Raw genomic sequence first — 24760 nt, 5'->3', positions numbered from 1 at the left:
GGCCTGTACTCGATGGAGTTTAGAAGAATTGAAACTTACAGAATACTCAGAGGCCTGGACAGAGTGGACATGGAGAAGATGATTCCACCAGTAGCAGTGACCAGGATTCGAGGGCACAGTGACAGAGTGAAGGGGCAACCCTTTAGAACTGAGATGAGGAGGAATTTCTGACCAGAGGGTAGTGAATCTGTGGAACTTATTACCACAGAGGACTGTGGAGACCAGGTTATTGAGTCTTTTTATGACAGAGATAGATAGGTTCTTAATTAGTAAGGGGATCAAGGGTTACGGGGAGAAGGTAGGAGAATGGGGTTGAGAAACATATCAGCCATGATCGAATGGTAGAGCAGACTCAATGGGCTGAACAGCCTAATTCTGCTCCTATATTTTATAGTCTTATAATTACTTTGAAGAAGAGCAGAGAGTTTTTTCTATTCATTCATGGGATGTGGGTGTTGCTGGCTAGGCCAACATTGATTGCTCATCCCTAACCACCCAGAGGGCAGTTAAGAGTTATCTAGCATCACAACTGATGTTAGGGAAAATTAATTCCAGGTATCTTTTTGCATTAGAATGCCACCACCTGCCGTGGTAAGATTCAAGCCCCAGAATATTACCTGAGTCTGTGGATGAATAGTCCAGTGATAATACCACTAGGCCCTCTCTACTGTCCTGGTCATGACTAATTCTTGGGTCAACATTACAAAAACAGATTATTTGATCATTGTCATTGCTGTTTCTGTCCTTCCTACCTTACAGCAGGGCCTATACTTCAAAACAACCCTTTTGACTGTAAAGTGGGTTAGGTAAGATGCTATATCAATGCAAGTCCTTTTCCAGTGGGAAATATTTATTAGCACTTTGACAACACATTGTAGGTAACACAGCAGCTTCAAGAGTATGGGGTACTGTTCCATCGGGTGGCACGGGATAAGAAAACCACAGGTGGGGAGGTTGTGCTCGGAATCTGTGCCAAAGGGATCATCGTTTACGAGGTGAAGAATAACAGCAGAATCGCCAGCTTACGCTTCCAGTGGCGTGAAACTGAAAGAATCACGTTTAATGTAAGTAATACCTCATCACATCCTACAGACAGTGAAACAAAATCTTTTCCGCAGCTTTTTCCTTTCCTTCTCTTGTGGGTCTTGGCTTATGTGGCATTCTTTGTTCTCCAGGTGGCACCAACACAATGCCCAGATGGTCAGCTTCATGTATAGACACTGGATAATAACACCTTGTTTGACTGTCAGATGCCAAGTTTGATTGTACCTCAACCCATGCCAGACAGGCAGTATTTTCCAGTGTGAATACCTGATACTGATTACAAACTCTGGCTTAACTTTATTAATCCTCTGTGTTTTTGTACGAATTAATCTGTTCCCTGATTAGCTGGGGCCAAATTGCAAGGTATTCGAACAGTGTTTATTGGAAATATATACATGATGATTTAGTAACAGGCATCTGTCTCCTGAGCTGCTCTGATTCCAGCCTTTAGCAGAGTCTTTGTTGTATGACAGCAAGGTGAGGAGGTTGGTTAGTTCAGTTGGCTAGATAGCTGGTCTGCAATACGGTGTGATACCACTAATGCAGGTTCAGTTCCTACAATAGCTGAGGTCACTATGAGGGTTCTTCTCAATCTTATCCCTCACTCAAGGCAGGTTAAACTCTCTGGAAAGTAGTCATAGATTTGTACAGCACAGAAATAGACCCTTCAGTCTGACCAGTCCATACTAAACATTATCCTAGGCTATAATTGTGCCACTTGGCCCATATTCCTCCAATCCTTTCCTATTCGTGTACTTATCCAGATGCCTTGTTGTACTATACCCTAGAGGGGGTCTTCAGTAAACCCTATTTCTAACTCTGTTCTTCTGGAATACATAATACTTCAACTATCACCTTACCTGAAATGAGTCGACTGTATTCTATCTGTTGAAGCTTTATCGAAGTGTATATTTTCCAAAGCTCACTATTCCCCTTTCCAGATATAGATAAGAACTTGTTCTATAGGCACGATCCCTCATTTGTCTTTACTGTGCAAGTGTCAGGTGTGAGATTATAACCCGTGTCCTAAACATGTTATGTAGATTTGTAACGCAGTGGTATTCACTAAAAGTAAATTGTCTACAAATAATTATTTATTCATTGCATTTTGGGTAGTCAGAGAAAGAAAACAATGAAAAATTGGTCTAACTCACAGAGGCATCTGGTGTGGTAATCTGCCAAGCTGAGAGTGTGGATATAGGGTGGATGTTCAATTGAATAGGGAACTTTCAATGCACAGCTCTGATATAGCGTAGCAGTTACACTCAGTGCCTTTGGCATTGGTCTTGGTTCTTGTCCTCTTACCTCCAAGCATCTGCATGGTCTAAAGTAGACCAACATGTGATGGGCCGTAGATGACACCAGTTTACATAATGGCGCATACTAGCCACAATTCAGAGCTTACATTAAAGTTATTGACCTGCTGCTGAGTGATTTGGTATTAAAAGGAATAAAGCGATCTGATCAGTGTTTCTCTTTAGAGAAAGAAGTTTACTGTGCAAAGCAATTCAGATGGAAAGAAGCACACCTTTATCACAGAAAACAGCAAAACTTGCAAGTACCTGATCGAGCTATGCTCTGCTCAGCACAAGTTCCAGATGCAGATGAATTCCAGGCAGCTTAATCAAACTGCCTTTGAAAATGGTAAGTACAGGATGACAATCTGTATCTGCTAAAAAGGAGATGGTAATGTTTCATCATAGCAGATTATCTTTATTCTGAAAACCCCATAAATCCAAGGCAGAAATGATCCATTGCTTTGAATGAGGAGAAAAGCTGAACCTTAGGAGAAATTTGTAACTCAACGCTTCTGTTTCTTTTAATTAATTTTCCACTGCTTCTCTTTGGAGCATCTGATCACTCATAAATACATCTTTAGACTACCATTGTTGCTCTGTGACTTTTATCCTGGGCCAGCAGAGAAAGAAAGCAGCTACTAGTCCCATCCAGCACACTCCCACACCTCCTTCCATGCTAAAATGATCATTAGATCTTAGGAATGTCATCAGACCCCCATGTAGATATAAAAAATTACCTTGTGACTGAATCAGTTTGACACTGTAGGCTGAACCTTTACAGGAAATTGGGTAGTTAAGCTCCAGCACCTTCACTTCCAGGCAACCACATCGAAACTCCTTCCCAGCTTGGTAATCACATCCTCCATCGAAGCAATTACATATGAACAAGAAGCAGAAGTAGGCCATTCAGCCCCTTGATTCCACTCTGCTATTTCATACAATCACAGCTGATCTGATTGTGACCTGGAATCCACATGCCTGCTTATACTTTCGCTTCTTGCTTACCAGGATTCTATCTGCTTGGGCCTTACAAATACTTAAAGACTGTGCTTCCGGACTAGAGTTCCAAAGATTTAATTTAATTTATTGTTGTCACTTGTACCTAAGTGCAGTGAAAAGATTTGTTTTGTGAGCAGTACAGGCAGATCATAGCATAAAGGACATACAGATCATAGGGTGCTTAGACAGAGCGAGGCGTACAAGGTTATGTCAGGGCAGGAGGTGTACAAAGTAAGATCTACATTAGCTTTGAAATTCAAGAGGTTCATTAAACAGTCTAATAACATTGGGGAAAAAGCTGTTCTTCAACCAGTTGGTGCGTGTGTTTAAGCTTCTGTACCTTCTGCCCGATGGAAGAGGTTGGAAGAGAGTATTACTGCGATGGGAGGGGTCTTTGATGATGTTGGCAGCCTTTCCGTGGCAATGAGATGTGTAGATAGAGTCTATGCATGGGACCTACGGTCCTCTGAGAGAAAATAAATTGCCTATTCTGTTTTAAGATGGGCGATCCCTTATTTTTAAATCGTGGTCCATACTTCTTGATTCTCCCACAAGAGGAAACGTTTGCTCCACATCCACCCTGTCAAGGACCCTCAGGATTTTAAATGTTTCCGTACAGATCGCCTCTTACTCTTCTAATCTCCAGCGGCTACAAGCCCAATCCATCCAACCTTTCCTCAAGACAACCCGCTCTTTTGAGCTACTATTCCAGTAAACCTGCTCTGAACTGTCTCCAAAGCATTTATACCTTTCCTTAAATATGTGGCCAACACTACTCCACACATGGTTTTGCTGGTGCCTTGTACAATTGAAGCATAACCTCCGTACTTCTGTACTCAATTCTCTTTGTGATAAATAATAACATTCTGTCAGTTTTCCTAATTACTTACTGCACCTGCACATTAACTATTTTGCAATACATGCACTGGGACACTCAGATCCCTCCGGATCTCAGACTTCTTCAATCTCTCACTGTTTGATTAGAGGTTTCGTTTTTATTCTTCCTGGCAAATAGATAGTTTTGCATTTTGATACATGATGGTCCATTTGCCAGGTCTTTGCCCACTCACTTGACTTAATCTGTATCTTTTTGTGTACTCCTTAAGTCCTCTGCATGCCTCACTTTCCTATCTATCTTTGTGCCACCAGCAATTTTTGCCACCATACCTTCCGTCCCTTCATCTAAATCGTTTATATAAATTGTAAACTTTTGAGGTCCCAGCACCAATCCCTGGGCACATCTCTTGTGACAAGTTGCCAACCTGAAAAATGCCCACTTATGCTCACTCTCTGCTCCATTAGCCAACGACTATCCATGTGAATTCTCACCACTTTTATTCGGGGTGCAGTTCATGTCCTGGTTTGCAGCTTTATTTCAGCAGCTAAGAAGACCTGACTGTCTGAAATTTTAGTTCAAAACTGTGTTGCAAACTCGTAGAATGATTACAGCACAGAAGGAGGCCATTCAGCCTGTCAAAATGTTACTTTTTTTTGCATGAGGAATTTATGCAGCCCCATTCCATACCCTTTCCCCTATTTCCGCTATTACTGACATTTGCTTGATATTGATTCTATAGGGGGCAACAGTGGAGTGTTGGTAATGCCATGGATTAGTCGTTCAGCGGTCTGGGCTAATGCTTAGGGGATGTGGGTTCAAATTTCATCATGGCAGCTGGTGGGGCTTAAATAAGTTAACTGGAACATAAGGTATATCTCAATAATGATGAATATGATGACAATCATCAGTTGCTGTTAAAACACATCAATGTCCTTTAGGGAAGGGAATCTACCATCTTTACCTAGCCCAACCTCCGCGTGACTCCAGGCCCCAGCAATATAGTTGACTCGTAGCTTCCCTCTGGCCAAACAAGCTACTCAGCACAATGTCCACATCCCAAGAAAGAATAAGATAAAATCTTCAAGACTAGTTTGTAATGAGTTGATGCTGCCCAACTGTGTGTTGAGGAGCAGCTACTGTCTTTTTATCTTGGAGACCAGTCAGCATTTGATGTTATTGTTGAATTGTATACCGTTTTGTTTCCCCACAGAGGAACACGTTTTTACCTCTATGGTTTCAAATGAGACACGATATGCACGGCGCAGACGTTTCGAGGAGATGCGCAATATTTCCCGTTCAGAGACCATGTTGAGTCGCCCTAACCTGGACACCACGTCTGTTGGAGCAATGAGCAAGTCCTGTGACAACCTGACAGATACCATGGCTACCTCAGGAGGCACCAATTACATGTGGAGGTAGGTTAATCCATGTGGAGGTAGGTTAGTCCTTATAGAGGTAGGTTTATTTTTGTAGACAAAAACAGAAGTTGCTGGAAAAGCTCAACAGGTCTAGCAGCATCTGTGAAGAAAAAATCAGAGTTAACATTTCGGGTCTGGTTCTGTTTTGGGTTAGTTCTGAAGTAGGGTCACTGCATCCGCAGTTTTTTCATTTTTTATTTGATATTTTTGGAGAGGTAGGTTTGTCCCTGTACAGCCACACTGGGGATTGCTTTTCTGGCAAATGTGCTTAGCTTGCTCAGCAACCACACAGAGGTGAGGGTGGCACAGTGGCTCAGTGGTTAGCACTGCTGCCTCACAGCACCAGGGACCCAGGTCAGATCCCAGCCTTGGGGGATTGTCTGTGTGGAGTTTGCATGTTTTCCCTGTGTCTGTGTGGTTTCCTCCAAGTGCTCCTCCCATAGTCCAAAAATGTACAGGTTAAGTGGATTGCCCTGTGGTGTCTAGGGATGTGTGGGTTAAGTGGGTTAGCCATGATATAAACCCCATGTGGGACATGGGGCTGAGTGTGTGGGCTTGTGTGGAATGCTCTTTGGAGGGTTGGTGAGACTTGATGGGCCGAATGGTCTATTTCTGCACCATAGGGATTCTATAATTTTAGGTGTGAGACTGTGAATCACTCACTAAGCTTAGGCAATGAAAGTGATACATTGAATAGCTGTGGTCTAGTATAAAATATAAGGTGCTAATGTCACTCTGAGAGGCAAAAATCATTGCATTGGTGAATAGAGACTGCTTCTAAATAATGCCTGAATTTGAATTCCTATTTGCTATGATGTGTGGTAAAAGCAAACCAATTTGAACAAAGAGCAGGATATTGTAGATAACATGCAGTTATCACCAACTCATTTATCTGGAAGCTGTTAGCCAATTTATTATTTTCTGACACATGTTTTGTCATCTATGGGGCTGGAGGAAGACAAATGACCTCAGTTCTTCCACCTTTCCATGCTGGAAATGAAGTGTGGAATCTTGTGTTTGATTGCACAGTTTGATACTGGTTCTGGGAGCAATCACAGATATTGTTTTTCAGCCTCCATTTAGTGTGTGAACCATCAAATGCACAGTGTTTGTATTCTATTCTAGGGCAGCTCGTTTCACAGGGATAAATGTTTCATGGATACTTTGAAATGAACGTAGAGCAGATTATGTTGCAAGAAAGGAATAATGAACCTATAACAATTTGGAATATAGATCAGCTGTAAGAGAATGTTTGACAGAAACTGTGTAGTTTGGTTAAGTTAAGGAACACTGATTTCATATTTGATGTCAGTGGAGTCATAGAATCACAGAGATATGCAGCACAGAAACAGGCCCTTCAGTCCAACTCGTCCATGCTGGCCAGATATCCTAAATTAATCATTGGATCCCTGCAGTGTGGAAACAGGCCCTTCAGGCCAACAAGCCCACACTGACTCTCAGAGCATTCCACCCAGAGCCATCCACCTAATCTGCACATTCCTGACCACTACAGGGCAATTTAGCATGGCCAATCCACCTAGCCTATGCATCTTTGGACTGTGGGAGGAAACTGGAGCACCCAGAGATAACTCATGCAGACACGGGGAGAATGTGCAAACTTCACACAGTCACCCAAGGGTGGAATTGAACCCAGGTCCCTGGTGCTGTGAGACAGTAGTGCTAACCACTGAGCCACCATGCTGTCCCTCTGGTCCCATTTGCCAGCATTTGGCCCATATCTCTCTAAACCCTTCCTATTCAATGTACCTACCCAGATGCCTTTTAAATGTTGTAATTGTACTGGCCTCTGCCACTTCCTCTGGCAGCTCATTCCATACACACACCACCCTCTGCGTGAAAAAGTTACCCCTTAGTTCCCTTTTAAATCTTTCCGCTCTCACCTCAAACTTTTGCCCTCTAGTTTTTGTCTCCCCTACCGTAGGGAAAAAAAGCCTTGACTATTCACCCTATCAATATTAAGGTCACCCATCAGATTTTGACGCTCCAGGAAAATAGCCCCAGTCTATTCAAGCCTCTTCCTGTAGTTCAAACCCTCCAAGCCCGGCAACATCCTTGTAAATCTTTTTTGAACTCTTTCAAGTTTCACAACATCTTTCCTATAGCAGGCACACCGGAATTAAACACAGTATTCCAAAAATAGACTAACCAATTTCCTATACAGCCACAACATGACCTTCCAACTACTATAATTTATGAAAGACATACGTTTGTCTCTTCATGTACAAGTGATGATGCTAAGTGAACAACATGAGCGCACATTATTTTAGATTAGGTGGGTTATAGGGGGATGGGTCTGGGTGGGATGCTTCTGAGGTTCTGTGTGGACTTGTTGGGCCGAAGGGCCTGTTTCCACACTGTAGGGATTCTATGATTCTATGATTCTGTGACCATCCAATAAGCCCTGTGGACCCATCAGGCTGGTGATCAGCAACAGTTTGAAGGAGAGATTTTTAAATTATTGCCTTGTATTAACAGATGGGTAGAATGCAAATCAATAGAGGATTCTCTCATTGTAACAAAACAAAGAACTGTGGATGCTGACCATCCGAATGAAATTCTGCCATTGTGCGGAGAAGTGCTGAACAGTTGATGCTTTGAGGAGTGTGGGACCGACTCAGTAGATTGATGTTAGTGTGGTGTGAGTGTTTCAGTTGAGTTCCAGGCATTAAAAAGAACAACCTGCATCTGTATAGTGCTTTTACCAAAAGAGAACATTTCAATTCGTTTCATGGGAGGGCTACAAAACAAAATATGATGCTGAAACAAAAACAGAAATCGCTGGGGAGATTCAGCAGGTCTGGTAGCATCTGTGGAGGGTAAACAGAATTAATGTTTTGGGTCCAGTGACCCTACATCAGAACCGGAATTCAGAGGAAGGGTCACTGGACTCAAAACATTAACTCTGTTTCTCTCTCCAGAGATACTGCCAGACATGTTGAGTTTCTCAGGCAATTCCTATTTTTGTTTCAGATCTTCAGCATCCGCACTTCTTTGTTTGAGTAAACTATGACATTGAGTCATTTTAGGAGATAGTAACTGAGAAATGCCAATCATGGTTGGAAGCCCAATTTCCAAACGTAGTTGGAGTGAAACAGAACACACTTATCTTTTGATTAGTTCTGCACTGGGGGAGATGATGGCCTAGTGGTATTATTGCTGGACTGTTAATCCACACACCCAGATAACATTCTGTGGACCCAGGTTTGAATCCTGCCATAGCAGATGGTGAAAGTTGAATTCAACAGATATCTGGAATTAAGAGTCTAATGATGACCATAAGCCAATTGTTGGGAAAAAAACCCATCTGGTTCACTAATGTACTTTAGGGAAGGAAACTGTCATCCTTACCTGGTCTGGCCTACATGTGACTCCAGACTGACAGCAGTGTGGATGACTCTTAACTGCCCTCTGGGTAATTAGGGATGGGTGATAAATGCTGCCTAGCCAGTGATGCCCTCATCCTGTGAATGAATAAAGAACAAGTGCCTCCTGTTGTGAGGAGCAGAGACCCCTCCAGGCAATATCACAGCCAGCAAAACAGGGAGAGTCAGTGTGGAAATCACAACCCCTTGTTGCAGCTGTATTCTGTAGGTTAATGCCCTCGTTGGCATCTAACAAGAAAAATATGTGAGGTTCAAGTGGGGTTAAGGTGGCAGTTGGGAGAGGGATAAGGTGGCAGGGAGAAGGGCTTGGCTGGCAATAGGTGAGGGGTTTGGTTGGTGAGTGGGACAGGGGGATAAGGGTGTCAAGTAGGTGAGGGTAAGAGTGGCAGGGAGAGAAGTTGTTAAGGTAGCAGGTGGGTGAGGGGTAAGATTGATGGTGGGAAGGGAGAAGTGTTTGGCAGCCAGTGGGTGAGAAGTTAGGGTGGCAGGAAAGAGGGGTGAGGGTGGCAGATGGTGAGGGGTTGGGATTTGGGAAGACACAAAGACATTTTGAAAAGCTTCTTGCAATGACAGTCAGGGCAATGCCGCAATAATGACCTAAAAATATCACTAGACCCTCAAATGAGGGATAATGAGGCTGGACTTACATGTATCTCTTTGGCCTCTCCCACCCTCACGAGGGTCCATCCACATCTTGAGAAGCTGTAGAGTCTTAGAATCTTAGAATTCCTACAGTGTGGAAACAGGTCATTCAGCCGATTGAGTCCACATCTGAAGACATCCCCACCCGTACCCATAACCTCTCCCCATGGCTAATCCACCTTGACACAATGGGCAATTTAGCATGGCCAACCCACTAAACTCACTGTAGGAATTTGTAGGTAAGGCATTAGGAATTTATACAGATTGCTGATTGTTGTTGTGGGTGATTCTAACTTCCCGTATATTGACTGGGACTCACTTGGTGCTTGGGGTGCAGATGGGGCAGAGTTTGTAAGGAGCATCCAGGAGGGCTTGTTAACACAGTATGTAGATAGTCCAACTAGGAAAGGGGCTGTACTGGACCTAGTATTGGGGAATGAGCCTGGCCAGGTGGTCGACATCTCAGTAGGGGAGCAGTTTCTGGAACAGTGATCACAATTCAGTAAGCTTTAAGGTACTGATGGATAAAGATAGATGTAGTTGTCAGATGAAGGTGCTAAATTTGGGGCAGGCTAATTACAACAATATTAGGCAGGAACTGAAGAATGTAGATTGGAGGCAGGTGTTTGAAGGCAAATCAATATTTGGTATGTGGGAGGCTTTCAAATGTAAGTTGCTGGGAACTCAGGACCGGCATGTTCCTGTAAGGATGAAGGATAAATATGGCAAGTTTAGGGAACCTTGGATAACAAGAGATATTGTGAACCTAGTGAAAAAGAAGAAGGAAGCATTTGTCAAGGCTAGGAGGCTGGGAACACACGAAGCAAGGGTGGAATACAAGAAAAGTCGAAAGAAACTTAAGCAAGTAGCCAGGAGGGCTAAAAGGGGTCATGAAAAGTCATTGGCCATTAGGATTAAGGAAAATCCCAAGGCTTTTTATACATATATAAAGAGTAAGAATGTAGCCAGGCAGAGGGTTGGCCCATTCAAGGACAGGGAAGGGAATTTATGTGTGGGGCCAGAGGAACTGGGTGAGGTATTAAATGATTACTTTGCGTCTGTATTCACCATAGAGAAGGACTTGGTGGATGATGAGTCTGGGGAAGGGTGGGTAGATAGTTTGGGTCATGTTGAGATCAAAAGGGAGGAGGTATTGGGTGTCTTGAAAAACATTAAGGTAGACAAGTCCCCAGGGCCTGATGGGATATACCCCAGAATACTGAGAGAGGCAAAGGAGGAAGTTGCTGGTGCCTTGAGAGAAATCTTTGTATCTTCACTGGCTACAGGGAGGTCCCAGAGGATTGGCGAATAGCTAATGTTGTTCCTTTGTTTAAGAAGGGTGGCAAGGATAATCCAGCTAATTACAGGCCAGAAAGCCTTACGTCAGTGGTAAGGAAATTATTGGAGAGGATTCTTTCAGACAGGATTTACTCCCACTTGGAAATAAGTGGGCGTATTAGCGAAAGGTAGCATGGTTTTGTGAAGGGGAGATCATATCTCACAAACTTGATTGAGTTTTTTGAGAAAGTGAGGAAAATGATCGATGAGGGTAGGGCAGTGGATGTTGTCTACATGGACTTCAATAAGGTCTTTGACAAGGTCCCTCATGGCAGGCTGATACAGAAGGTGAAGTCGCATGGGGTCAGAGGTGAGCTTGCAAGATGGATAAAAAACTGGCTCGGCCATAGAAGACAGAGGGTAGCAGTGGAAGGGTGTGTTTCTGAATGAAGGGCTCTGACTAGTGGTGTTCCACAGGGATCAGTGTTGGGACCTTTGCTGTTTGTAATATATATAAATGATTTGGAGGAGAATGTAACTGGTCTGATTAGTAAATTTGCCGATGACACAAAGGTTGGTGGAATTGCAGATAGTGATGAGGACCGTCAAAGGATACAGCTGGATATAGATCAGTTGGTGACTTGGGCAGAGAAATGGCAGATGGAGTTTAATGCAGAAAAATGCGAGGTAATGCATTTTGGAGGGTCTAATCCAGATAGAAAATACACAGTAAATAGCAGAACCCTTAAGAGTAGTGATAGTCAGAGGGATCTGGGTGTACAGTTACACATGTCACTGAAAGTGGCAACGCAGGTGGAGAAGGTAGTCAACAAGGCATATGGCATGTTTGTCTTCACTGGCCAGGGCATTGAGTTTAAAAATTGACAGGCAATGTTACAGCCTTATAGAACCTGAGTTAGGCCGCATTTGGAATATTGTTTTCAATTCTGGTCACCACACTACCAGAAGGATGTGGTGGCTTTGGAGAGGGTACAGAAGAGTTTTACCAGGATGTTGCCAGGTATGGAGGGCATTAGCTATGAGGAGAGGTTGGAGAAACTTGGGTTGTTCTCACTGGAACGATGGAGATTGAGGGGGGAACTGATAGAGGTCTACAAGATTATGAAGGTCATGGAGAGAGTGGACAGTCAGGGTGGAAGAGTCAGTTACTGGGGGGCATAGGTTTAAGGCACGAGTGGCAAGGTTTAAAGGTGTTGTACGAGGCAGGTTTTTCACACAGATGGTGGTGGGTGCCTGGAACTCGCTGCCGGGGAAGGTAGTGGAAGCAGATACGATAGTGGCTTTTAAAGGTCGTCTTGACAAATACGTGAATAGGATGGGAATAGAGGGATACGGTCCCCGGAAGGGTAGAGGGTTTTAGTTGTGATGGGCAGCATGTCAGTGCACGCTTGGAGGGCCGAAGGGCCTGATCCTGTGCTGTAATTTTCTTTCTTCTTTGTTCTTTGCCATGATGAACAGAAGTTTGAACGCTGTTCGGTCTTTCAGGAGATGCAACATGTCACCATTGGATGGTCCCTGATATGTCCTGATCACGTGCTCACTGTGTCAGGGTCCAAGTTAACAGAAGCTTTCTTTCTTGTGCAATAGAACAGATGATATCCCTCAATCAGAAATTCTCACCTCCTCGAGAGAAAGGGCTCGATATTTGGGTCTGCAGAATGTAACTCCAGGTCAAAGTGATGTGAACGGTAAGTTCAGGTAGAGAGATTTTGTGTGTACAAGAGGAATGTTTTATTAAACCCAATTTATGACACCTGTTGAGGAGTGAAGGTGAGGCAATTTAATGAGTTGCGCCTGGAACAGAGTCTCATTGTGAATGCCCATTTAGCAGAATGCCCATGTTCCCAATATGGAACCAATATGCTCTAGACCAAGAGTCTTATTTTGTAAAATTACCCCAGAATGTTCTTTTTATAAATGCTGGAAGCATCCTCCATAATTTTGCACATCATGAATCAAAATGGTACAGGGCGCGATCTCAAAATGGGATATAGTTGGCAATTGTTTGTCCTTGTGCCTGTCTCCAGAAAGGGTTATATAACTTGCAAAATTATCCCATCCAGTGGACGTTGATATGGACTGTAGCACATACGACACTGTGGGATATTGTAATCTCTAAACGGGCCCGGCACTATAAACCATGCAGGCAATTTCCTCTTATATCTGGTGCACCAGAATGACCTTTATTTAAAAGAGTAAGTTCCCATCCTATTTCCCATATACATCTTGCCCATCGGTGAAATCTCCACTTTGGGTGTAACTTGTGATCCAGCTGCAAATTTTATTCATTTTCAGAAGTGTCTAACTTTCTTTAAATATCTGACGCCTCCAAACTTAACTACTCCCATACTCAAGTAAAATACTCCAGAAACTGAGATCTGAAATAAAACAGGAAGTGTTGAAAAAACTCAGCAGGTCTGGCAGCATCTGTGGAGAAGAAACAGATTTTATGTATGTTTCACATTGATGACCTTCCATCAGAAGGGAAATGAAAGCTTTGTTTCTGCCTAAATATTTTAAAGCTCAGCTGGGTGGCCTTCCATCTTAATCTGAACATATCCTCTGGTTATCTTTATTGAGTTCATGGGTTATAGGTTAAGGGTGCAACATTGTTAAATATTTTTGCACATAGCTTAGAAAGGTTTGAATGGAAACTTTCAGTTTGCTGCCTGGCAACACAGCTTGAAGGGAACACTGCTTCACTTTGCTTAACTCCATCACAACCTCTGCTGTACCATACTTTAACTCATACTAGGTCCTGTTCGCCATTCATGCTTATATTCACACCGAAATGCCATTCCATGTGATTGTGACAAACATAAAGTATCTATGCCCCCTTGTCCTTCTAGAATTGGCACCAGTCTTTGACACAGTTGACTATATCATCCTGCTCCATTGTGGTCTAGTGGGTGACATTGGTTGCATTCACATCAATCTAATTGTAGATAGATAATCACTTGCAAAAAACACAGAGAATCTGGAGAAACTCAGCTGATCTGGAAGTATCTGGAGAGAGAGGAACAGAGAATATATTTTGAGTACAGTATGACTCTTCTTCACAATTCCAAGGGTGGCACGGTGGCTCAGTGGTTAGCACTGCTGCCTCACAGCACCAGTGACCCGAGTTCAATTCCAGCCTTGGGTGACTGTCTGTGTGGAGTTTGCACGTTCTCCCCATGTCTGTGTGGGTTTCCTCTGGGTGCTCCAGTTTCCTCCCACAGGCCAAAAATGTGTAGGCTAGGTAGATTGGTCATGCTAAATTGCCCATAGTGTTCAGGGATGTTTTAGGTGAGGTGGGTTAGACATGGGGAATTGCAGGGGTAGGGGAATGGGTCTGGGTGTGATGCTCTTTGGAGGGGCAATGTGGACTTGTTGGGTTGAATGACCTGTTTCCACACTGTAAGGATTCCATGAGTATTTTGCTTTTAATCACATGCATGGTATTCTCTTCCTGTTCCCATACTGTTAGTTCTGTTGTTCCCTCAAGGGTCTACCTTTGGACTCTCCTCCTCCTCATCTATGTCCATTAATAGAGTGAACATTGTAAAGATGTTTCCACTAGTAGGAGAGACTAGGACCCGAGGGCACAGCCTCAGAGTGAAGTGACAATCTTTTAGAACTGAGATGAGGAGGAATTTCTTCAGCCACAGGGTGGTGAATCTTTGGAATTAATTGCCACAGAAGGGTGGTATGGTGGCTCAGTGGTTAGCACAGCTGCCTCACAGCGCCAGGGACCCGGGTTCAATTCCACCCTCGGGCAACTGTCTGTGTGGAGTTTGCACATTCTCCCCGTGTCTGCGTGGGTTTCCTCCGGGTGCTCCAGATTCCTCCCACAGTCCAAAGATGTGCAGGTTAGGTAGATTGGCCATGGGAAATGCAGGGTTACAGGGATAGGATCGGGGGTAGTGGGTCTGGGTAGGAAACTCTTTGAAGGGTTGATCTGAGTTGATGGGCTGAATGGCCTGCTTCCACACTGTATGGATGCTATGAGAAGGTTGTGGAGGCTATGTCATTGAATGCATTCAAGACAGAGAAAGAGAGGTTCTTGATTAGCAAGGGGATCAAAGTTTTTGGGGAGAAGGCAAGAGAATGGTGTTGAGAAACATATCAGCCATGATCAAATGGCACAGCAGACTCAATTCTGCTCCTGCATCTTATAGTCTATCCGCTCTCATTTCCTCTGCTGTTACTAAATTATCAGACTGTTTTCCTTGACTATTCCAACATGCACTTTGCTTGTCTCCTCATTCTATCCACTGTAGAAGTCTGAGGTAATCCTAAACTCCATTGACTGTGTCTTAACTTGCACTTATTCCTATGTCTCTCTCATCCTTGCGCTCACTGACCCAGAATGTCTCCCAGTCCAATATCTTGATTCGAAAATTGTCATCCTTGTTTTCATTCTTTTAACTCTCACTATCTCTGTAATTTTCTCCAACTTGACAATCCTCTGAGGTACCTGCTCTCTTCCAGTTCTATGATCTTGTGCATTCTGAATCATAATTGCTTCCCCCATGGTGAACTTGTCTTCAGTTGGGCCCAAACTCTAGATTTCCTCCTTACATCTATCCACCTTTTTACCTCATTCTTGTCTTTTAAGGTACCTCTTAAAATCTAACTGTTTGATCAAGGTCTTAGTCACTGATTCCAGTGCTTCATTCTATGTCTCAGTATCAACTTCTGTCTGATTACACCCATGCCTTGTGACATTGTCCCACTTTAAAGGCCGTTCTTGATGGGAGTAGTTGCTTTTGTAAAAATGTCAAGGCCACAGCAACAACTTGTATTCAACTAATGTTTTTTTTAACATGATAAAATATTGCAAAGCATACGCAGATATTAAATCAAAGGAGACATCAGGGCACAGAAGTCAATTCTAGGAACAGTTTAAAAGGGAGGAGAGAGTTGTAGAGAAGAGCATAGGATCCAAGCAGTTGGAAGGTAAATCATGTGAAGTGGAGGATACACAAAAGACCAGAGTTGAGATATCTTCAGTTATTGATACTTTTTTTCTTAAATACTCATTTATGGGATGTGGTCATCACTGGCAAGATCGGCATTTATGACTCAATCTTTATACACAGTGGGCAGCTAAGAATCAACCACATTGCTGTTGTTTTGGATCCAGACCAGGTAAGGATGGCAGATTTCCTTCCCTAAGGGACATTAGTGAACCTGATGGGTTTTTTGTGACAAGTGACAATGACATGGTCATCATCAGAAAAGCTTTTTTCCCTCCCAGATTTTTGAAATATCACAAATTTCACCATCTGCTGTGATGGGATTCAAACCCATGCCCCCTAGAGAATTAAGCTGGGCTTAACCTATCCAGTTTTAATTACTGTATAGCAGTGTTGCTGTTGCTCTCTTTCTGACATCTCACATGTACCTTTTATTCACAGGGGCATCAGAGAACAAACTGGACACTGAGATGACTATACCTGAGAGGGAGATTGTCTTTGTGACCCTGAAGAAAGATCCCAAAGTTGGTTTTGGTATGTGAAATAATTGCTCTTCACCTTATTGGATCTTCTTATTAGCCTACAGATTACTGCTAAAATAATACTGATCCCACTAGCTCTTATTTATCCGTAAATGATGCAATCAATTCAGGCAAGGGCAGACGCGCATAAAAATGCAGAAATCCAAAAGTTGTCAACTGAGTTGCGCAGCTTTAACATAACCTTAATAAATTTTACCTCCCTGCTGGCTGAGCATTCACATCAGTGAATAACAGGGTGTAGATATGAGCCAAAGTTGCCACAGAGATTTACATAAGATTATAAGAACATCAGAGCTAGGAGCAGAAGTAGGTAATTCAGCCTTTCAAGCCTGTTCCATTCAATTCGACAATGGCTAATCCTATCTCAGCCTCTCCTCCACTTTCCTGCCAGCTCCTCATAACCTTCAACCCATTACTACTAAAAAATTTGTCCATCTGCACCTTGAATTTACTCAATGTCCTGGCATCCACTACACTGTTGAATTGAGGGAGATAGTTTAAAACATAACGTGATGGAATCAAATGTCATAACAAATCTCATTCCTTCAGCTTTTAATAATGGGGGCTAGGGTGTAGATTCTATTGTTTTAAAAAAAATCTGTTTACGATTTCTTCAGATTTTTTTTTTGCTCTCTCTTAATCCGATCCTCTTTACCCTTTATTTAAATTTCTGTTTTAATTCACCATCTTACATTACACAGCCCTACTCAAACTGTGAGATAGTAAGAACTGCAGATGCCTGTACAAACTGTGCACTTTTTCAAATATTTGAGACTGATTGGTTAGAAAGATGCACAATTACTTTCTGTGTATTGTGTAAACCTGCCTTTAAGCCGAAATGTGAATGAGGACACCTGCCTGGTCTAATCAAAAGAACATTGTTGAGTAAATTGAAGAATATTGTCTCACTGCAAGCATTTATAGACATGAGCTACATTCCTTCAGAGACTGTTAGGAGTACACTAACCTCAAACATGGCTCCTACAAACTTCTTCCTTACTCTTAGCAACCCCTGAGAACGTTAGTACAGTGACTGCATTCAAACAAGTGTTAACCCTCTCAGGCCCATATCCAACACCTGTTCCACTCAGATCTCAGGTGCCCACTAGATGATGCCATGCTGTTATAGTCTTGCACTTTCAGCAAAATGTTGGTGTCATTAAATATGAAGGAGCAAATCTGACTAACAGTGGGCTCTATTCTTCGTCTTTCATAATAATTTCTGTTGACTTACAGATTTAGATGTTAAGAACACTGGTTTTCTGTTGACTTACAGATTTAGGTGCTAAGAACATTGGTTTGTTGGTTTTGGGGTATGATTCTTGCTTAAACATCTTGCTCCAAGACTTTGGGTAAGTCAGATTGTTGTATGCAGTAGGCCCTGTGTTCAAATACCAGGCATGCCTTGATTCCTTGCCATGCGTTTGGCTCAAGCGGTATACTCCTATTCCTATTTCTTGTGGCCTTATCCTTTTTTTATTCATTTTTGGGATATGGGTGTCGCTGGCTGGCCAGCATTCATCGCTAATCCCTAGTTGCCCTTGAGAAGGTGGTGGTGAGCTGCCTTCTTGAACCGCTGCAGTCTCTGAGCCCTGGTTTGACCCACAATGTCAATGAGGAGGGAATGTCGGGATTTGGACCCAGCGACAGTGAAGGAACGGCGATATAGTGAGTGGCTTTGAGTGGAAATTGAGGGGTGGGGGGGTGGTTCCCATGTATCTGCTGCCCTTGTCCTTCCAAATAGGAGTGGTTGTAGGTTTGGAAGGTGCTGTCTGAGGATCTTTGGTGAATTTCTGCAGTGCATCTTGTAGATAGTACACACTGCTGATGCTAGTGTCAATGGTGGAGGGAGTGGATCCTTGTGGATGTAGTGCCAGTCGAGCGGGCTGCTCTGTCCTGGATGGTGTCAAAACGCCTTGACTGTTGATGGAGCTGCACTCATCCAGGCAAGTGGGGAGTATTCCATCACACCCCTGACTTGTGCCTTATACATGGTGGACAGGCTTTGGGGAGTCAGGAGCTGAGTTACTCGCCACAGTATTCCCAGCTTCTGACCTGCTTTTGTAGCCACTGTGGTGAGTCCACTTGAATTTCTGGTCAATGATAACCCCCAGGATGTTGATAATGGGGGATTTGGTGATGGTATTCATTGAATGTCAAGGGATGGTGGTTAGATTGTCTCTTACTGGAGATGATCATAGCCTGGCATTTGTGTGGTGCAAATATCACTTGACACGTGTCAGCCCAAGCCTGGATATTGTCCAGATTTTGCTGCATTTGAACATGGACTGCTTCAGTATCTGAGGAGTTACAAATGTTGCTGAACATTGTGCACTTATTGGTAACCATCCCCACTTCTGACCTTATGATGGAGGGAAGGTCATTGATGAAGCAGCTGAAGATGCAGGGACATTACCTTGAGGAACTCCTGCAGAGATGTTCTGGAGCTGAGGTGATTGATCTCCAAAACCACGACCATCTTCCTACGTGCTAGGTATGACTCCAACTACCGGAGAACTTGTCCCCATTGTGTCCATTGATTCCAGTTTTGCCAGGGATCCTTCATGCCACACCTGGTGTGCAGCCTTGATATCAAGGGTATACGGGGAAAAGGACAGGAAAGAACACGTAAGGAATGTCAGATCAGCCATGATACTATAGAATGATTCAAGGGGCTGAATGGCCTACTGCGGTTCCGATTTCTCATGGTCTTATGGTCGAACATAAAAATTCATAGACTGGAAAAAGTCATTTATTTCATCGAGCTCAAATGATAATTGTCTCAGTTGATTATACTTAACCTCCAGAGGATCAGTTTCACCAAGTATTCTCTTGGTTTTGATAGGATAACTTTGCAAGTTTCTAAAATACCCATTCCACCAAATAAACCTGGCCTCTTGCATTCTTTGCCATGAGAACTTCACCATTCCAATGTCTCAGAAAACCTCATATCCTGTACTAGTCTTGGTTATCTTAAGCTATGATTATCAATAACCCGTTTATGTGTCCAGCTCTTCTTTTAAACCACTGGTTAATTGGGCATTATGTGCTTTATTGTGAAAGGCTCCTCCAAAAGCAACTTCCAAACCTACAACCTCTACCACCAAGAAGGACAAGGGCAGCAGATACGTGGGAAAACTACCATGTGCAATATCCCATCCAAGTCGCACACCATGCTGGTTTAGGACCATGTTACTCATCAATATGTCTTCACTGTTGTTGGGTCAAAATCCCGTAATTCCCTCCCTAGTAACACTGTGGGTATACCTAAACACATGGACGGCAGGAGTTTAAGTAGGCAATTCATCACCACCTTCTCAAGGGCAATTGGGGATGAGCAATAAACTGACCTAACTAAATGATACCCTCATGCCTGGAATTTAAAAAAAAAATGTCTGACAAGATGACGACAAGACTTCTTTAATTTTAGAGCTGTTTTGGCCCTAACTCTATATTCATATCCTCCAGTTAAGCATCGCTTATCAAGAAAAATTAATCATCTCCAGGATCCATTCTTCTTCATTCTATGAACATAAAAAGCAAGTGATACCTCGTTGTAATTAAAGTGGAAATGATTGATCTTTGCACAGAACTTGTTTTGGTTTTGAGGGCGTGTCATTAATTTAAGAATTGGAATGACTGTTTCCCAATCAGGGAAGGCGCTGTTCAGATATTTCATGTGGTAGAAAGCCCATAAACAATTTACTATAACCTTGCTTTCAATTTTTTCCTTGAGATTACTGTTTCTGTTTCTTTTAAACAGTTACAAGTTAAGTACATTTTTCCTTCATTGAAGCCTTTGAAGTGTAATGTGCTCACCTCCAAGCCTCTGGGTAAATCAGTCTATTACTAAATTGATTAACTGTTGGTTAGGCCTCTCTGGAGGCCAAGTCAGATTTATGGCTATTTGTCTCAACATACCCAGTACAAGCAATAAATATATTTTCGTTAAAACCAATAAATTATACAGGAGATGGTATGTAATGTGTATAGGTTTGTCTCTTGTGTAGACTGACCCTTTCTTTTTTGAGTATCTGTACCAGGGAAAGGTCAGTGATGAAATATTTGTCATCAGACTCCTGACTGATTTATGAAAAGTCACGGTTGAGTTGAGAGACTGCATTTCAGATTACATAGCTTCCATTAATGCACTGTGCTGTTCAACCTGTCAAGATTCAAGCACACCAAGTGTGATTCACTTCCCTTGGTTTAAAAATGTGACCCCTTTTAATTAATCCCCTCATTACACAGGGACCCGGGGAATTGGTGGCATTGTGGTAATGTCACTGGACTAGTAATCCTGAGGCCAGGATTAATTCTCTGTTGAGATGAATTCAAATTCGACCAGGTCAACCGGTCAAATTTAAATGCAATTAAATAAATCTGGAATTGGTAGCTGGTCTGTGTGATGAAACAATCATTGATTCTTGCAAAAATGCAATCTGGTTCATAAATACCCCTTTAGGGAAGGAAATCTGCTGTCCTTACCTGGTCTGGCTTATGTGTGACTCCAGATTCACACTGCTTCTGATTACATCTGTGCCTTGTGACATTGTCCCACTTTAAAGGCCTGTTAATTGTGAAAGTGGTTCCTTCTGTAAAAATGTTAAAGCTACCGCAACTTGCATTCATCTGATGCCTTCAGTATTATATAATATTGCAGAGCCAAGGCAAGGTAAAACTCCGCACTGAATCAAAGACGGAAATATCAGGGCACAAAAATAGATTCCAGCGACAGTGTATAAGGGGAGAGAGAGTTGAGGAGTGGAGGGAATCTGCTTTCCCTACCTGGTCTGGCTTATATGTGATTCCAGATTCACAGCAATGCGGGTGAGCCTTAACTGCCCTCCAAACAGATCTGTTCAGTTGATGGGCAATTAGGAATTGGCAACAAATGCGAACATCCCTTGAAAAGGATTTAAACGATAAACCTCCAACCGAGTTTTAATAAAACATTTTTTGAGGTCATAACATTCGGCGGTTAGTCTTAGCTATTTGCTTCTGAATGGTAAGTTTCAATGAAGAGTTAGGCTTGATTCTTGTCATTTGAAAGATAGGAGAGATGTGAAAGGCCTGATTTTAATGCACAAGGATGGATTGGGGTTTGGGATAAGGGCTGTGAGGTGAGTGACAAATCATTCTAATCTTAGTGGCATGGGAGTCAAGAGATTTTAACTGTGACGGAATGTCTGCGTTGGCCACGTGGGGCTCCAGTTCATGTGTTTGCCAAAGAGAAGCAGATTATCGAGCAGCAGGAGACTGTCACTGGGGTCTGAAGGCAGGATGCACAAGGTATTTGGGTAATTGGCTGTGGGGCAGTTTGAGAGGGCTGCAAAATTTGGGGGGAATACTGGGGTAAGCCCTTTGAGGGGGTGTGGGGTACAAGCCCAAAGCTTTGCTTTTGTGGCTCAGGAAAGCAATTTTCTTGCCTGCTTTCTGTCCTGCTGGGAAAATCAAAGTCAAATCATTGACACAAAAGCATAAAGTGATAGAGAAACTGAGCAGGTCTGGCAGCATAATGGAGAGAGTAAAATGGAGTTAATGTTTTGAGTCTGGTGACCCTATTCTGACAAAGGGTCACTGAACTCAATACATTAACTTTGTCTTTCTCTCAGTCTTTTTCTCCCAAGTCTAAGCACCTAAGGTATGAATGTATATTTAATGGAGGGTTTCTGATGATTTCTGACTAAGGCCCAGTCCAATGGTTTAGTCGACTCTCCTGTGCAATACAGAAGGTGTGTAGCATGGTTAGAGGTGCTGCCATAATGAATTATAAAACAAAAGCCCAACCTGGTTGTTCAAAAGTCCCACTTCAGGGAATTCTGGTCTCCGAGGCAACTTAGATAACCAACCACTGAAACAAACAGTCCTAGTCTTTTCCACAATATCCCTATGGTGTGGAAACAAGCCAATCGGTCCAACACATCCACATTGACTCTCTGAGGAGTATCCCACCCAGACTCACCTCCTTACCCTATCCCTGGGACTCCATTCCTACCATGGTCAATCCACCTAGTCTGAAAATCCCTGGATACTATTGGTAATTTAGCATGGCCAATCCACCTAACCCACACATATTTGGATTCTGGGAGGAAACCGGAGCACCCAGAGGAAACCCACACAGATGCAGGGAGAATGTGCAAACTCCACACAGACAGGCACCCGAGGCTGGAATCAAACTCAGGTCCCTGGTGCTGTGAGGCAGCAATGCTAACCACTGAGACACCGTGCTGCCCATTTATTTTCCATCTCTTGGCAAAGTGGTATTGAGCTGCCTTCTTGCAGTCCATTTGGTGTAGGCCCACTCACAGTACTGTTAGGAAGGAAGTTCCCAGATTTTGACCCAGCAACGGTGAAGAAACAGTGATGTATTCACAGCCTGAGGTTCTGTATAACTTGGAGGGGAACTTTCTACTCGTGTTCCCATGTATTTGCCATCCTTGTCCTTCTCAATAGTGGAGGCCATGGGTTTTGAAGGAGCTGTTGAAGCAGATTTGTCAAGTTGCTGCAGTGCATCTTGTAAATGGTAGAAACTATTGTCGCTCACTGTCTGTTGGTGGTAAAGGGAATGAGAGCTTAAGTTGGTGGATAGGGTGCCTATCAAGAACTGCTCTGTCCTGGATGGTATCAAGTGTCTTGAGTGTTGTTGGAGTTGCGCTCATTAGGTAAGTGGAGAGGATTCCCTCATACTCTGGACTTTTCCCCTGTGGATGGTGGACAGGCTTTGGGAATTAAGACGTGAGTTATGGTGATAAAATTCCCAACCTCTGACCTGCTCTTGTTGTTCGCAGTAATTATATGGTTGCCCCAATTCTGGTGAACACTGACCCTCAGAATGTTTATAGTGAGGGATTCAATCCTAGTGAAGCTGTTGAATATTAAGAGGAAGTGTTTAGACTGTCACTGGAGAGTTAAACTCTCTCTAGTACTTAGAATTATTGGTCTAGCAATGTAACCATTATCACTTCCTGTGTTATTTGGTAGCTGTTGGCACTATTGCATTTTCCTGTGTAATGACAATCATTCGATTTGAAGAGTACGAAAAATGCTTGAGAAATTTTGATGCAGTGAAATGGATGAGTTATAATAAATGAGTGAGGGGGATTTGCAATGCATTGTGTAGTTTCTCTGCCTCTGAGCCAAAGCTCCAGGTTCGACTTTTGTGGTGGGATTGGATGGCCATTTGTGATGTGGCCAACATGTCATTTACCTGTGGTAGATGGTAAGATTGTGAGAGTCTCTTGGCCAGTCAAGCTTGATGTGGAGGTGGCACGTCCTCCACCTACAGCATCTGATGCCAGGGTGGTAAACTGTTCCAGGAAATTCTAGCCCTGGAAACAAACGTAAATGTGTGCTTTGTCTGTCTTATATGCCATTAGGCACAGGAGAGAACCCAGGAAGGACTGAGGGCGTAAATGTGTACAGAGCAGATTTACAGAATCACAAAATTGTTATGACACTAAAAGAAGCCTTTGGCCCATTATGCATGCACCATTTCTATTACCAAGTGCCAGTATTCTGCCTTTTTCTCACATCCTGCGCACCATTTCTATCCAAATACTCATCCAATTCTTTCTTGAATGTCTCAATTGAAGCTGGCTCCACTACAATTCCAGGCAGTGCATTCCAGACCCTAAAGACTCCCTTTAACTCTACCTTTATTCGCAGGGTTTCAGATTGTTGGAGGAGAGCGTACTGGGAAATTAGACCTGGGGATCTTTATTGCGTCAGTCATGCCAGGAGGCCCAGCAGACAAAGATGGACGTGTTAAAGAAGGTGACCACTGATTCTTTTGTGCGTTTTGTCATCGAATGCAGTCACTTTCACATCCACCTTTCTCCGTTCAAATCAATTTCCTGCTTTTGACTTTTGCAGGGGGCCGTCTGATCTCAGTGAATAAAGAGAGCCTGGAGGGGGTCACTTTCAGAACTGCAGCAGAGATTCTACAGAATGCCCCCGATGAAGTGACACTTATCATCTCTCAGCCAAAAGGTATTCATGCTTTTGGTTTTTTCCTGTAACCAGGCATACAACAAATACCCTCTTGCTATGTTTGTTTGATGGATGAGCTTTCACGAGAGAAACACTGGTGGAGGTGAGGAGAGTTTTTTTTATGTGCAGTGAGTTTTTTTTTTGATTTACACATGGGATGTGGACATTTTTGGTTAGGCCAACATTTACTGCCCATTTCTAATTATCCAGTCAGCAGCTACGAATCAACCACTTTGCTGTGGGTCTGGAGTCACAAACAGGCCAGACTGTATAAGGATGACACAGTGTGGAGCTGGAGGAACACGGCAGGCCAGACAGCATCA

The 24760-nt window shown here is 43.1% G+C and overlaps 1 protein-coding gene across 1 annotated transcript in view; it reads left to right on the top strand.

The window, feature by feature from the left end:
* The window catches only part of LOC109933096 (tyrosine-protein phosphatase non-receptor type 13-like), a 94892-nt gene that overhangs the window by 4755 nt on the left and 65377 nt on the right, over positions 1–24760 (top strand). Inside the window, exons 4-10 of the mRNA XM_048616181.1 lie at positions 879–1064; positions 2526–2688; positions 5390–5594; positions 12530–12630; positions 16345–16437; positions 24114–24221; positions 24321–24437. Coding sequence (XP_048472138.1) covers positions 879–1064; positions 2526–2688; positions 5390–5594; positions 12530–12630; positions 16345–16437; positions 24114–24221; positions 24321–24437 — 973 coding nt within the window. The remainder of the gene's footprint in view (positions 1–878; positions 1065–2525; positions 2689–5389; positions 5595–12529; positions 12631–16344; positions 16438–24113; positions 24222–24320; positions 24438–24760) is intronic.

This window comes from Rhincodon typus, chromosome 34, assembly GCF_021869965.1.
Source record: "Rhincodon typus isolate 14 chromosome 34, sRhiTyp1.1, whole genome shotgun sequence".
In the NCBI taxonomy this organism is placed as follows: domain Eukaryota; kingdom Metazoa; phylum Chordata; class Chondrichthyes; order Orectolobiformes; family Rhincodontidae; genus Rhincodon; species Rhincodon typus.
Note: the sequence above shows the minus strand (reverse complement) of the source record. Positions and strands in the feature narration are given on the sequence as shown.